The following is a 15,490-nucleotide window of genomic DNA, read 5'->3' as shown; positions in this document are numbered from 1 at the left end:
CCCACCTCCATGAAATGGCAGCAACCCTTCAAAGACGTTACTAAAACTATAACATGTAAATCCAGTAGAATATTTCAGATTAACATGCGCTAAAACCGAACAAGTAGTATTAAAAATAATATACTTATATTATTGCAGTCGCAGCCTTCATGTTTACCTCCTGTAACGTCGTGTGTGCTTTCTTTTCACTCCTTCGAATATGCGGCAGGTGGATTTCTCATGTAACCATTTGACTCTTACAGTTGCCAATAATGTCCATGGTCGTTTTGATAAAATTGAGAGCTCCTCTATATGGTGCAAGCAGCATATCTGATATCTCTTCTCTACTGTAGCAAATTGCGTAGCCTCATATTGCTAACTCGATTGATATCACGTCGCGTGACTGGCCAGTGCTATCACCGACCCACCTTTCAGTCGACTCATCGTAGCATCTATGGGTCTGCTGGGTGTTCAGTGCCACGAGCTTAGGCTTGAAGGCGTTTAATAGTGCACTGGTGCCGTCTTATCCGAAATTGCAGAGCGAAGGCACTGCCACGTGCAGGGACAGAACACCATGCCATGCTCTGCCGGCGGATAGGCCCTATCACCAATGCGGAAGCTCTTGGCATCAGAGCTGACAAAATGGGCTAGATTCTAGTCTAGACAGTCTGGGGAAACCGCAAAGATTACTGCCGAGCACTGAGAAGAGGCATTAACGTGTATTTGTTCTGAAATACTAACAAAAAAAGGCCTTGGAGGGTCTTTAGGATAGTAGAAATATTTTCCATTTTATTGGAAAGGGGCTTTCCTTAATTTATACATATCCATATTATAGCGCCTTTTACAGCTAACAAGCTACATGTAGTCACGCAAATGCGTTATGCGGCTGGTGACAGAGATTGCTGTATTTAGGGGGGAAACGGTTCCTGCATATTATGTATCAATTTTAAGCTATAGAAAAGCGCGCGATTGGGGGCCTTCTAACCGCTTTCGTTCTCTCAACCTTCCAGATTAGATATGAGAATACCCTTACCCTGGCTTGACTGGAGCATAACGTTGCATCATTTCAATGCTAATCGCTGATATTGCTTTACAATCCATATCATCAGGAGTGCGTGTGGATTTTGTAGGCCAATTCCTATCATTCTCACTATTCAGAAAGCGTTGGAATGTTTCAGTCATTAAGCAATCCGCCTGTTCATGTAACCATGTCTGCCTGTCATCTGGATCGCCTGAGCAGACTATCTCTCAATTAGTATAGCACCTACCGTAATTTTCTTGCATTGAATCAGCACAATGTTACATGTGTAAGATCTGATTCTAGCTTCCTTATTGGATCGACTAACTTTTCGCCCTGATATGTTCTGGCGGCTGTCGATCTGGGTGATATAAAGATAAGATCTGCTCTCCCTTTTTCCTAATTCATCAGCAGCTACTCAACTCGCTCCGATCATCTAGGTCTTTTTCTTCTATCCCGGTTGACGATCACAATGCCTTCTCTGTACCTTACTTCTGCCCTTGGGCTGCTATCCCTCCTCCCCGCTGCACAGGCAGGCTGGAATCCGAACTCAAAGAACAACATCGTCGTATATTGGGGTAAGTGTACTAAATTGTGAAGCATGTGAAGGATGGGCAGTGTATAGTTGCATGAGATAATTGGCTGTAAGACTCAGAGACTAACGTGCTTTCCAAATTATAGGACAGGACGCAGGCAGCATTGGCCAGAACAGGCTGTCTTACTACTGCGAGAATGCCCCTGATGTTGATGTTATCAATGTCTCTTTCTTAGTTGGCATCACAGATCTTAACCTGAACCTTGCCAATGTTGGCAACAACTGTACCGCTTTTGCTCAGGATCCCAACCTACTCGACTGCCCCCAAGTTGCAGCAGATATCGTCGAGTGCCAGCAGACATATGGAAAAACAATCATGATGAGTTTGTTTGGCTCGACTTATACTGAGAGTGGTTTCAGTTCGTCGGCAACTGCAGTGTCCGCTGCTCAAGAAATTTGGGCCATGTTCGGTCCTGTCCAGAGCGGCAACAGCACCCCTCGACCTTTTGGCAACGCTGTGGTTGATGGATTCGATTTTGATCTTGAAGACCCTATCGAAAACAACATGGAGCCTTTTGCGGCAGAGCTGCGATCTCTCACAAGTGCTGCTACCTCAAAGCAGTTTTATCTTTCGGCTGCTCCTCAGTGTGTGTACCCTGACGCGTCTGATGAGACGTTCCTCCAGGGAGAGGTGGCTTTTGACTGGTTGAATATCCAATTCTACAACAACGGCTGTGGTACTTCTTACTACCCCTCGGGTTACAACTACGCAACTTGGGACAACTGGGCCAAGACCGTTAGTGCTAACCCAAACACTAAGCTGCTTGTCGGCACTCCAGCCAGTGTCCACGCTGTAAACTTTGCCAACTACTTCCCCACCAATGATCAACTCGCTGGAGCTATCTCATCTTCCAAGTCGTATGATAGCTTTGCTGGTGTGATGCTATGGGATATGGCTCAGCTCTTTGGAAACCCTGGCTACTTGGACTTGATCGTAGCGGACCTGGGTGGCGCTTCCACTCCTCCCCCGCCAGCCTCCACTACTCTGTCCACTGTGACTAGGTCCTCTACTGCTGGCACCGGACCTACCTCTCCTCCTCCCTCTGGCACCGGTGTTGCTCAATGGGGCCAGTGTGGTGGCTCGGGATACACCGGACCAACTCAATGCCAGTCTCCCTATACTTGCGTTGTTGAGAGCCAGTGGTGGTCATCTTGCCAGTAAAGGGCCGCTCAGCACTTTTTATGGGCTCTATGCCTAAGCAGCCCTTGTTATCTGTAAATAGGGAGCAGATCATCCTTTGCATCTAACCTCGACAAGGCATAGCTTTCATGCTTTTGAGCAGGAGCTTTTCTCCAGTTTGTATATATTTCCTCCATTCTGGTATATATTTAGATCTTGTAGATAGGTCTCTTACGATTTCATCATGTATATATGACTATAAAAAATTGAGCAATATTCATTTCTTTTGAAGTTCTACTCTCTCTATCTGTGTGACTTGTGAGAACTGAAATGAGTGCCAAACCATTTATGGTTGATCTATGTGCAACGTATATTTAAATGGTTAGTGACATAGTCATAATTCTTCCTCGCCAGATAAAAATACAGTGCCTAAGATCAATCTATGGATATATAATATTGTTAACAAGTTTGAGAGCGAATGATCTACTTGTTATGATGAGCATCGCTCGGCGACTCATAACTGAAACTATTCAACTATGCACCTGTGGAACTTGGTCTCGTGCTAATAATTTTATGTACATGGGAAGTAGTAATGTGATTTGACTCTAATCTGTAAACTGGTGCTAATAACTCAGCTTATATCGAGAAAAGTGGCACTCTGTTTCCATTATCTTTTCATCTTGTTTCCATCTTCGTAAACTATGTATATAGTGTATTATAAGTTTATAGCGGGAATCTTTCCACCCAGGTTACGTATATCACATGGTGGGCCTCTTTTGTATGCTGAATGAACAGGGACGCGGATTACAGATGTTCTATCTTCACTTCACACCACGTATGGCTTAATCTTTGCATTAAAATATGTTTTGCTTATCATTTAGTTATCATGGCTAGACTCTGAGTTGATTTAGATATCTGTGGTTTGGTTAATGGCACTGAGTATTTTAATCAGTAAAACTGTTACAAGAGGTATGGTTTAATAATTGGCTATAACCCCGGATGAAGTTCCCGAATTTTACGATAGCTGATCCACCGTGAGATGCAGCTAGACTTTGTGATTTGTTGAGCCTCTGTCTCGTACCCACTAAGAATATAGGTATCAAAAATCACTATTTTAATCTTTTGGCGTGAAACTAAAACAGATCGATCTCTTAAAAAGTTCCTGGAAATAGGTTTCCACACTACCCTCGTATAACCGTATGAGATCTGCAAAACTCTGGTAATTAGATACGCCAGCTTGAGATTAAAAATCAAGATAATAAATAAAGTACTCGTTTGTTTTACATCGATACGCAAGCCATCGTGAAGCGCTGCGCTGCAAATTTTACTGAGAAATCTCTGTAGCTATGATGCTTGTTCATAATAATAGTTATATACAATGAGATCGCGTGATTGTATTTTCTCCACTTAGCTATAAAGCTCGGATATCGCCAGGCAGTTGCGCCAGAACTGTCAACGAGCACATCATGGGGCCAAAGCTTGGGTCTAGGATTAACGAGCCAATGTGTGGCTAGAGCCCCTTGCTACTTGCATGCATGGTGGTCTATGCTGACTTGTAGATATGGCATATATAGGCCAATATATCCATACGCAGTAATACGCTAACCGTCCAAGGAATATTATTGCGAATATGTATTGATGACCGTTTGTAGGTTTCCAAGTCGCCAAACTTACGCGTCACCATTTTACCGTTTGATAGCTTGCAGTTGACTAGGCTGCATTTTCTCCATCCATTGGACGATATGCATGGTTAGCCAAAATTGATACCGTCCACCGGCTCATCTAGTAAAAATAATTGCGATAGCAATCTCACTGACCAGCACTGCCCTGATAGATATGCAATGCTGACCATACTATAATCTTAAAGCAGTTAGAAAATGAGCTTGCTAGATGTGAATTACGAATATATTTTTGCATGAGGATCATAGTCAGTAATTATATAGCTGGGCAACATCGTCGAAGGGACTCAAAAACTACCCTTACATCACCACAATAACTCCTTGCATTAAAAGTCGGCTTCTGCCGTCCAACCAACAGCAAGGCGCAAGAGCTAGTTGCACCCGGGCGATCATACTAGCTGCCTTTGGAATCAGAACCTCTGGAACCAACGAAAAGATGCGTAATGGATACATAGTTATTTATCTTGGCGTTCAGGAACCACTCATAGAATAGTAGTGGTATCAACTACCTCGGTGCAAAGAAGACCTAAATCGATAACTTGCGTTGCATTGGCAAAATTTACTATATCAGAACGGCTAGTCATTGTTAAGAGAGTGGGACAATCGCCGCAAAACGACCGTTCTGATGTCCAGGCAGCGCTCGATAACGATCACGCAATCTGACCGCTGTTGGTGTGCAACCACACCTTCTCGGCAGGTCCGTGAGACACTATGCCGGTAAGGCAGGGAGAATTGTTTGTTTATGATGTGACGTTCGCGACCACAGTTTCGTTTTTTTTTTTTTTTTTTTTTTTTTTTGCTAGAAGATACATTTCGCTTCCTCCATCAGCTGGCTTAGAGAGCACCGGAGAACGGCATGGCTACCAGCGACTCTCCAGCGCATTCAAAAAACGAAGCGGTATTCGAGTCTAACGAGAATGACACGCGGTACTCTGAGACTGAGTTCAAAGAGGAAGTGGGAGGATTAACATTCGACCAGTATCTTGCAGGAGGACTTGGTCGACATCTGGGCATATTCAGCACCACTTCTCTTATGTGGGATTTCTTGTTACCACCAGAGTCTCTACACGATAGCTAATACAGCTTTAGTATCGGACGAATCATTGGGACAGGCATTTTCTCTACCCCTTCATCAATCATCAATGGCGTCGGATCTCTGGGTGCCTCCATGTTCCTATGGGTTCTGGGACTTCTATTATCTATTTCGGGCCTTTGCGTCTGGCTTGAATTCGCCTGTATGATCCCTAGAAGCGGTGGCGAGAAAGTATACCTCGAAGCAGCGTATCGCCGGCCTAAGATGCTCATAACTACGGTGTTTGCGGTTCAGGCAATCGCCCTCGGCTTCACTGGTGAGTCTCTGGAAAGAAAAAAAAAAGGAATATAATCTAAATTAATGCTACAGCCTCTGGCTGTATTGTTTTTGCATCCAACATTTTAGTAGCGGCCAACACGACTGTTACGGAATGGGCTGAGAGAGGTATTGCGATTGGAGTCATCGTTTCGATAACTCTGATTCACACATTCATTCCAAAACTTGGAGTCCATGGAATGAATTTCTTTACCATTTTGAAACTCGTTCTTCTTATATTTATCGTCATAACGGGATGGGTAGTGCTCGGCGGAGGTGTTTCACGAGTTCCGGACCCTCACGCAAGCTTTCGAGACGCATTTGCTGGCTCTGCAAACTCTGGAAATCCGTATGCAACAGCACTATTCAAAGTGTTAAACTCATTCGCAGGGTAATCATCATGTTCCAGTGTAGAAATTGGAAGAGAATATTTGGTACTGATATGCTTCTTTAGGTGGTCTAATGCCATGTATGTGCTCAATGAGGTGAAAGATCCTGTTCGCACTATAAAGATAGCTGGTCCTCTCGGTCTCTCGACATGTGGGATATTGTATATCCTTGCAAACGTTGCCTACTTTTCTGCGGCGACACCCAAAGAGATTGCGGCGAGTGGAACAACAGTTGCTTCATTCTTTATGGGAAAAGTATTTGGAACTTCTGCTCAGAGAGCGCTTAGGTTAGTCGCAGGCACATTATCCTCACATTAGTCGACTGTATCATGCCGCTAATACTTTCTCAGTGTCCTTGTAGCTCTCTCTGCATACGGCAATGTGATGACAGTAACATTTGCTCAATCTCGCGTTAACCAGGAACTTGCGAAAGAAGGCATTATTCCCTTTCCAAGATTTTGGGCATCATCATGGCCATTCGGTTCGCCAAGCGCAGGCTTGATTCTGCATTTCATCCCTTCCTTTATCGTTATCGTTGCCATCCCGTTTGGAGATGCTTACAGTTTCATCCTCGATGTGGAGGGATATCCAGGGGCTGTTATTAACTTCCTTGTCGTTGCAGGGTTGTTTTATCTTCGCTGGAAAGAGCCAAAAGCACCGCGTCCATTCAAAGTATGGCTACCTATTGCAGTATTTTTCATGGCAGGACAGGCATTCCAGCTTGTGGCTCCATTCTTGAGGCCCCCGGGCGGCAAAGGTGACACCAGTCTCCCATATTGGCTGTACGCAGTTGTGGGCATCTCGGTTTTGGCGGCATCCGTTGTATACTGGGTTGTATGGTGGTTCTTAATGCCAAAACTTGGAGGGTATACATGGGAACCGCGAAATGAGCCTCTTAAGGATGGGACAAACGTAATTGTTTATCATCGCAGATCGAAAAAATAATTACTTGTCTTTTTTTCTTTCTTTCTGCAGCTCATAGAAGATTGCTTGAAGCTTTATAATAATAGACAAGTTTCCACTAAACGCACTTAAGTACCTGCTTGTGATTAAAGAAACACCTAATCCCTTTGGCTTGTCTTAATGTGCCACTTACTGATGAAAACTTTTTGACTGCATGTAGTTTCATCTGCCTCTTTAATTGACTCAAGGTCCGATCGATATTTTTTCGCCTAGAGCATAAACCGAATACCCCAAGGGTATGCTAATATTGTAGATAGAAGATCTACGAGGACTTGGAAGCTGTTGCTGTTTAAACCTATCTTCATTTTACATGCTGGACCATGGAGCAAGATAAACAACACGCACTTCGCACTTGCCAAAAGAGGAGGAAAAAAAAGGTCAAAAAACACCGACCGTTATCATTGAAGTAAGCTGAAATTCCACGTAATCCACCTTAATAGACGGAGCCCAGTTGACGTTAGCTATACCCACAACGGACAGACTCAACATGGCATGTAAGATTTATATCTTAATCTTTGATTAGAAAAATGACTTAAACGCACTGTGTAATCATGCGTATTATATCGTTATTTTTCCACGGTGAGTGTTCAATCAATGGAGATTGTTTACTATTTGCTAGCTGTATTGGCCAATAATTACATTTAAAAATAAGCCTCAAAAGGAAATGCCCAGAAATAAAAAGATATATGTGTTCGAGTATCATATGAAGATGATCTACGAGATTGTTTATAAGTGAACGTGAGCTCTGTGCTCCACATTTTACTTAGTATAAACAATAACCCTTTCTTCTCCATACTGTACGCTTGAACTTACGCCACTCGATAATGCAACGACTGGTTCACCACCTCTAACGCAAGAAACCAAGCATCGAAGTTATGACGGCTACATCAATCTTTGATCGTTGAACTCTCACATCCAAATGCTACACGCCTCCCATCCCAGCTGACAGGCTTCTGCGATATGGGCTGCTGGGACTCTTTCTGTTGCTTCTGGTAAGGCATTATGTACCCCGCATCTTAAAGGGCTAGTCACTGATGGATCAGCTCTGGTCCCTTGAATAATGCACGAGATGATTGGTACCAGTTTCTAACTGACGGCGCCCGAGATGGCAAGTGGCCGCCAGGAGATGGAGAGTGGTATAATGATCCTGGATATCCAGTCCCGTCTCTGCCGCTGGAGGAGATTGTGACTATATCGGATGATGACGGCAAATATTGGGATCCAAGCGTTGGCGTTACGCCCAACTGGCCAGATACTTTTGTCACCCCACTCAGGTGAGTTATCAAGTCAATGAAGACGATACGTATGCCGTGCAATGCCTCCCACTTACACATCTCTGATGTAGCATGGTTGGCTCCTATGGAGACGTATCTATTCCCGGCGTGAAGGATAAGCTACACTTGGGTTCTGATTTATTTCTCTTGATCCATCCCGCGTGCCTCTCTTTTCTCTGTCGCCATACCAATATCACCCCTCGTGAACTCTGGGAATCCTTTTACAAAGAGAATTCGTGCTATCAGATGTATGGCGGTGAATTAAATGGACTATTGTACTGTGTCAACTATTATGACATGCAAGAGAGAAGTGGGCAGGAATTTCAGTATGCTGTGGAGCGCCAGTGGCCACCGTTAGAGCGTCCTGATCTTCCACAAACAAGATGGTTCGATCCGAAGAGCATGGAAGATACGAAGTGGCTGCTGGCTAGGCCAACTCGCCTACCAACTCCGAAGAATCTGCAGTCAAGCCCAGTCAAGCCCACAGCAGTGAAATGCCGAAAGGTTTTCGATACTAACGAATTATTCGACATCATTCTCAGCTACATTGTTGACATTCCTAGCGAGGTTCTCAAAAATGAGCTTCAGCATAACAAACGACATCAAAACCTGAACGAGCTTGGAGATTCTAATAAAAATGACCAGGGCGGCCGACCTCAAAACATATTTGAGGCCCCGTCTGCTATTAAAGCCGCAAAAACTCTCCTTTCACTGGCTCAGGTAGATCGCTGGTTCTACGATGCCATCATTTCTAAACGACAAATATTTTTCCTACGCGCTATGCGTAACTTTGGCTGGATGCTACCATTCACGCCTGCCGATTGGAGCGATAACAGCTGGGCTGGAGATATCTTCGCCGACACTTCATCTTGGCGCCAGTCTGAGATTGATTGGCGGCACTACATGCTCACCTGTGTGAAAAAGACCGACCCGAATATTCGCAATCGCTGGAGATTTCACAGAATGGCCATTCAGTTTGCGCGGGGGACGAACAGATACAGGAGCGAGGAACACCCCGACTGGTTTTGGAACGCAGGCAGCCTTGGATTTAAACCAAGCTTGGACAAACCAGAGCCCGAGGTATGGGAGCTATACTCGTCATAATTGAGAAAAAATAGCCAAAGTAAATAAAAAGTAATAAAAAATAGCAATCATACACATATAAAGCTTGGAGCAGATAAAGCGAGCTGCCAAGCACTTGGCCTGTGCCGATATTTGCTTTCCTAATTTCACAGCCATATTTTCTCGGGAGTATACTGAATAGTGTATATTTATCTTTGACATGTTTTCTCAAGGTACAGATTTTAGGCAGGGTTATAAACTCGAGATGAGAAATTGCGATGGGCTGAATGTATTTATCCGAAGAAGAGTGGTTATGAATGGCCCATCATCCTAGAAGTCTTCAAGCTTATATACTTCATACGCCGGTTCCTCATACGGATGAGCTCTAGAGAAACAAGGCTTTAGTTTTATTCTTCATTTCGCAGATCCCCTTTACGTCTCATAGCACCGGATGACTCGTGACTCACTGTTTCAACGCTTCCACCGCCTTCTTCGCCACATCGTGGCCGACGCAAGGAGCCTCTACCCGGATTTCAGTGACGGACTCTAGCTTATCCACCGTCCCAATGTGCGGATTCGCCCCAGCTACCGGTCGAAACTGACCGGTGCCTGACGTCGTCCAGCAACATTCGGTATACGAGCTGTTTGGATAACGACCGGCCCCAGCAGCAAAGATGGCAGCTTTGCAGGCTTCGACATGAGTCACTGGGACATAAAATATGAGTCGAAAGACATTTGCCATGTTGTGGCGCTCTTTCGCTTCAGAAAAGAAGCAAACTCTCGGATGCTGTCTGAAGTAGCTGACTGATGGTATGCGTGCCTGGAAGAGCGGCAAAGTGCGGGGACGAAATATTTGAAATGCAATGGGCTTCATCTGATTAAAGTGTTGGTTAAGTACATGTACTCCGCAGGCACCAGAAGAGTTGGCGGTTTAGAACCGCCATGACGTCTGGCCATTATTAGCTTACCTAATATTATGCTTGGCCTTCTATCGTACTACGAAACAGATCTTCCCTTTCAGATTTCCAGCTTGTTAAGGCAAACTTGATAAAAAACAATGCGCATTTCGCAGTAAGCCAGGACGGGTAAGCATGGAGACTCTCTCAATACAAAGCACGCTTAAATCCTTGAAATGAGATCCCTTGGCTCATTCGATAAGCCGCAAGAGGAGTACGCCTTCTGCCCAATGCCGTTATTACGGGGTGCTTACCTCTGGATAGAGGAGCGAGATATAAACGTTCACGATGTACAAGGTTCAAAGGGTAAAAGTAAAATAATATCTTGTAATAAAGTTCCAAAGGACATATGCCGTCCGCTGTATATTGTATCAACGCCAGTTTTAATGCCGTGCCCAAGTATATATCTGTACATCAAGAAAAGCTAGAAAAGATTATGATATCAAAGAAAAAAGACCTTAAAATGAAAATGAAAAACATATGCCCATTTAGGTGGCATAGGGTCCATAACGCCATCGCTTCCCATTCTCTTCGACCCACCAGCGGGCCATAAATGCAGCTTCTTCGACCCATTTCGCGGCATCGACGCCGTGTGATTTCTCAACACTGTACACGAAATTGACAAAGTCAAATCCGAGCAAAGTCTGTGCTCCAATTGGGTCTGTCTTTAGATTCGTGAACTGCCACTCGACATTGTCGATAACGGGCACGATGAGTAGCCAGTCGGGGTTACGGGCGTCGCGGATGCTCAACATGGCGCGACCTGGGTTGACGACGGTGAGTTGCCAGTTGGCCTGTTCGGTTTCATTGGATGACGCATGGATTGGGCGAATAAGAGACTGTCCTTCGTAGTTTTGGACCAAATCAGATGCGGCTTGCGTCTGTGACTGGGAAAGCGAGCCTGTTTCGCGGAGAAGATCGAGGATGGTAGGTAAAATTTGCGACGATATTACTGCATCATCGACATCAATTACCGGTAGCTTTGGGTGAGAAAGAACAAGAGGTACGCGTAGTGTGCCAACATTGGGGTTGTAGTAGGGAGCCAAAATGTTATTTTCTGGCATGGACACGCCATGGTCGCCAACCAAAACAACAAGAGTCTCATCCGCAACACCTTCTTCATCAAGAATATCCATTATCTTGCCTAGCCATCTGTCGTCGTAACCGATGGCATTGAGATAGTGTGAAATATCGTCCAAGCCGTTTCCTAGGGGCGTATATTTCTCCTCAGCAGGAATAGCAAACGGGTGATGGCTTGTACTAGTCAAGTGTGTGACAAATGCTCGCTCATCATTCTTCTTGGCCTGCACAAATGCGTCCCGAATGTAGTCCTCAACGGCAATATCGGCCATGCCAAAGTAGTTGATGTCTGGTAGATCTACTTTTCCAAATTTGGCAAAAGGACTCTTGAGATATTCTTCAGAGACCAGGCTTTCCGGTGAAATGCCCATTTTTGACAAGAGAGGCACATATCTATCGTAGCTTTTAGTCACGGACTGCATAAAAGTAGAGCGCCATTTAAATGATGTGAAATCGTCGAAATTTCGGGCTTCGTGGTGACCGGGACCGTCATGACCAGGACCGCCGTGGTGACCGGGACCATCGTGACCAGGACCGCCGTGGTGACCAGGACCGCCATGATGGCCAGGACCACTGTGGTGACCAGGGGGGCCAGGGGGGCCGTAGGGGCCACGGTCATCACGATCATCATAGTCATCGTCGTCCAGTCGGTTGAAGGCTTCAAAGATCTGGGGCAAGCATGGCTGGTAGAAGTGGTGGAGATACTCGAGATTGAAGTCTGCCATGAGCGGCGTGAGGCCGCACATTGTACCCACAATACTCTTGATGGTGTAGGTGGCAGTGGTAAAGACGTTATTGAAGCTGATACCACCGCGCATCTTCTTAGTTTGATGCTCGAAGCCATCGTCGTAGTCTCCGGTAATAAAATTGGCATTGGGCGTGAGATTTGCCAGCATAGCTTGGGCCTCCTCGGGCAATGTGTGGTTGCTATATGAGTTTGCCAGGCGGTTCCAGACAACGCCATCCTTCTTCAGAGGGAAGACATCCTTTCGTGTACTTTCGAGGAGGATAAGCATGACATGGCGAATTGGTACATCAGCCAGCTTGCCTCGTAAAGCTGGTAGCAACTCGTCCTCCAAGTTGGAGATTTTAAGAGGATCCGCGTCGGCGCTATAATGCTCGTCGTTCTTATACCAGTCCCCAAATCCAGGAACAGGCCTCTCAGGCAGCCACGAGAACGGGACTGGGGCAGCCAGTGCGGTGTAGTTATCCCACGAGTGTCCAATGCTGGAACCGTAGATGGGCTCCAAGTGATCCAAGCTGGGAGACGAAAAGCTGAAGTCGACAAAAGGTAAGAGAGCAGGCGTCCAGGATAAGAAGTTCAAGGCACTCTCGTTTGGTCGAATCATAAACAAAATGACATGAGTGAGGAGTGCGCAGCCGATGAAGAGGTAGAACAATCGCCTCAGAATGGTCACTGACGTCTTGCTCTTCATGTTGCAAAATTCTTCCTCTTCCAGCTCGTCGTATGTGTTGTTGGCAAGCTCAATGTCGAGCTGTGGTACCTGAGAGTAAGTCGTCGGCGCAGATGATTTACGCAAAGCAAACGATATGGGCCACTTGAGAATATCGGTGGCCACGCCCGCAGTGTTGTAGCAGATATCCTGCAAAACATACGCGACAAAGAGAACGGTGGCGAGCACAAACAAGAATGACGCCAGACCAGATAGAAACATGCCAAGAGACGACGCATCGCCCGCCAAGCCAATGTTGCGCCAATGGATCTCCGAGCCGCTCACTGCAAAAAATGACACCGTCAAAACGCCCACAGTGATGAGATATGAGATAATTATTGAGGCCAGAGTCATTGTCAGCCTTCGTAGCCACCCGAAGCCCTCCACCAACCACGGGTCAAGCAGTAGTCGCACGAGCACGAGAAGCGCAGCATCCTGAGCAAAGAACGAATATCCCCACCGCACTAAGTGAACGACTGGTAATGAAGACAGATGTGTGTAGATGTGAACGCCCTTGGCGCTGAAGATGGATACAGTTGCGACAGCAAAGGCAAACCGCCGGTTGGCGAAGCGAGAAGCGAGGTTAGCAACAAAGCGTCTGCGTGTCAATCGGCTGGCGATGGCAGAAGCGACACGGCGTGTCATGCTGGGGCGTATGGGAGAAGGTGAGGCATCGAGCCGACTGCCAGCGGGCGGCTCCATGATAGTATATGTCGGGACAATTATTCGGTTCGATATCGTCGCTGAGGTCGAAGAGAAGTAGGAGGAGGAGAGGAGGGAGAAGAAGATTCAAGATAGCAGGTAATAATAAGATGATAGTAGGGAAAATAGAATAAATCTCGAATTAAAAGAATATTTCAAATTAGGGAAGAGTCGCGCAGCAGCTGGCCTTGACGGACCGTGCCTGGAGTTTGAGGAAGCGACTCGAGTATGGTTGCTCGCAGGTTCTCATGGGGATGATTGGATGGAACAGAATGAGGAAGAGAAGAGGCTATGCAAGGACCAGAGCGCAGCAAAGCAGAGCAAAGCAGAGCAGAGCAGAGCAGAGCAGAGTGAAGCAATGCAGCGCAAAGCAAAGCAAGCAGGGAGCGAAAAGGTCGGCTCGATAGGCGAGATTGAGCAGCGGCTAGGCGAAAAGAACGAGAGCACAGACGCTGGAGAAGAGACGAACCGCACGACGAAGCCCGAAGGAGTGGAGGGCAGCTGAGCGGTCGACTAAAAGGAGCGTTGAGAGCTGACGATGGTGTAGGAAGATGGTCGACGGCGAGGCTCTCACGCTGCGAGTCTTGCAGCAGTAGGCGGCCACTAGCGGGACGGCACAGTGGCCCAGCTGGAGGCGCTGGGTTGGGCAGTACATCTTGGCGCACTAGAAAGCGCCGTCGCACGATGTAGCGCGAATCAGTGGCAGTGGGATGCGACCAGCCCCTGGTCCGTGTGGAGAGGCGACTGGAGCCCTGGCGAGGGGCTGTAGCGCTGCTGCAGGCGCTGTAGCTTGTCGCCAAAGGGGGGGCCCAGGCCTTGGAAAGGCGCACCTGGGCCAACTCCGCCCACTCAGCCCCCGGCTAGCTCGCTGTGGCTTCGAGAAGCACGCCCTGGGGGGTTAGAAGGGAGGCGAGAACCGCACATTGTCAGGAGGCGCGGCGCAACAGGATGGGCCGCAGTGGACAGGATCGCCGCCCATGGCGCGGCTGATTGGGCAGAGAAGCGTGCGTGTCGCGTGCTTTTGTTGCTTCAACGGTCAACTGTTTTTACATGGGCGTTTCTTCCCGCCATTATTAGAATATGCAGTTTATTTTTACAACACCATTGTGGCATGCCTGTTCGCAACAACACAAAGATCTGCCTGTTGCTTGCCAAGACGCACCTGATGACCAGACTTCCTATTTTATATTTCTTATTAAACTGCCGACATGGAGCCTCGCCGGGGTTGGATGTGGAATTTCTAAACACTTGGCATCTCGGGGAGCACACGCACTCGTGCTCGTAGGGCATCAAGATTGCAAGTCTATGAAGATGCAAAAGTTCTCTATAAACCAAGCCTACTTTTTTCCTACAAGCATAGGCGAGCACACCCACTGCAACAACGCTTCAGACCGGCTAATAGAACGAAGCTGCGTTCTCGGCACATTCCGCTGACTCATATCGACGCCAAAGGCATACGACGTTAGGAGCGGCAATACTAATACTACTTCATCCACGAGCATGCCGCTACATCCATACAAGCATGATGTCGATACGCGCATCTCCGGCGCACGTTCAGGATGTGATGTCCAGGCTCCCCCACGCAAGCGGGTATGCTGACGTTGAATAGCCAGAAAAGAAATCTCCAGATATTAAATACGAGTGCCCCAAATTCAGTCTGGTAGATACATACTAATACTGTAGCATTTGCATGTTGTTGAATGAGTAGACGTAGCGTACCTTATGATATCAGCTCCATGCTTGCTGCAAGCCAACGTCGAGCTTTGCGACGCACAGCAGCTAGTGCCTTGTGGTCTTTTGCCTCGGCGTAGTTTAATAGCAAGTCGAATATAACATGCTATAATGCTTGTAGCTTTTTCTGCGCGGCGGGG

At 46.7% G+C, this 15,490-nt stretch overlaps 4 protein-coding genes across 4 annotated transcripts; 2 read left to right on the top strand and 2 right to left on the bottom strand.

Annotated features, from left to right (window-relative positions):
* Positions 1-1,469: 1,469 nt before the first annotated feature.
* On the top strand, positions 1,470-2,754 carry GGI43DRAFT_433323 (glycoside hydrolase family 18 protein; the record flags this gene model as incomplete). Its single annotated transcript, XM_083209729.1, has 2 exons — positions 1,470-1,575; positions 1,679-2,754. The coding sequence occupies 2 exons, from the start codon at positions 1,470-1,472 to the stop codon at positions 2,752-2,754; spliced, it is 1,182 nt and encodes a 393-aa protein (XP_083062356.1).
* A 2,493-nt stretch (positions 2,755-5,247) lies between these two features.
* On the top strand, positions 5,248-9,469 carry GGI43DRAFT_422093 (amino acid permease domain-containing protein; the record flags this gene model as incomplete). The annotated part of the gene is made up of 8 exons (XM_083208053.1): positions 5,248-5,426; positions 5,481-5,740; positions 5,794-6,130; positions 6,194-6,415; positions 6,479-7,040; positions 8,034-8,083; positions 8,135-8,365; positions 8,437-9,469. The coding sequence occupies 8 exons, from the start codon at positions 5,248-5,250 to the stop codon at positions 9,467-9,469; spliced, it is 2,874 nt and encodes a 957-aa protein (XP_083062355.1).
* A 148-nt stretch (positions 9,470-9,617) lies between these two features.
* Positions 9,618-10,321, bottom strand: GGI43DRAFT_401691 (GTP cyclohydrolase 1 type 2/Nif3). The gene has a single exon (XM_083205612.1). It carries the CDS (start codon positions 10,299-10,301, stop codon positions 9,891-9,893), a length of 411 nt encoding a protein of 136 aa, XP_083062354.1. The 5' UTR covers positions 10,302-10,321; the 3' UTR covers positions 9,618-9,890.
* Positions 10,322-10,673: 352 nt separating this feature from the next.
* On the bottom strand, positions 10,674-13,750 carry GGI43DRAFT_337419 (sulfatase). Its single transcript, XM_083202079.1, has 2 exons — positions 11,966-13,750; positions 10,674-11,932 (listed from the first exon to the last, which is right to left on the bottom strand). The coding sequence occupies exons 1-2, from the start codon at positions 13,617-13,619 to the stop codon at positions 10,872-10,874; spliced, it is 2,715 nt and encodes a 904-aa protein (XP_083062353.1). The 5' UTR covers positions 13,620-13,750; the 3' UTR covers positions 10,674-10,871.
* Positions 13,751-15,490: the final 1,740 nt, after the last annotated feature.

This window comes from Trichoderma evansii (genome assembly GCF_050947405.1).
Source record: "Trichoderma evansii strain SZMC 28006 chromosome Unknown GGI43scaffold_6, whole genome shotgun sequence".
In the NCBI taxonomy this organism is placed as follows: domain Eukaryota; kingdom Fungi; phylum Ascomycota; class Sordariomycetes; order Hypocreales; family Hypocreaceae; genus Trichoderma; species Trichoderma evansii.
This window is presented reverse-complemented; position numbering and strand designations above follow the sequence as displayed.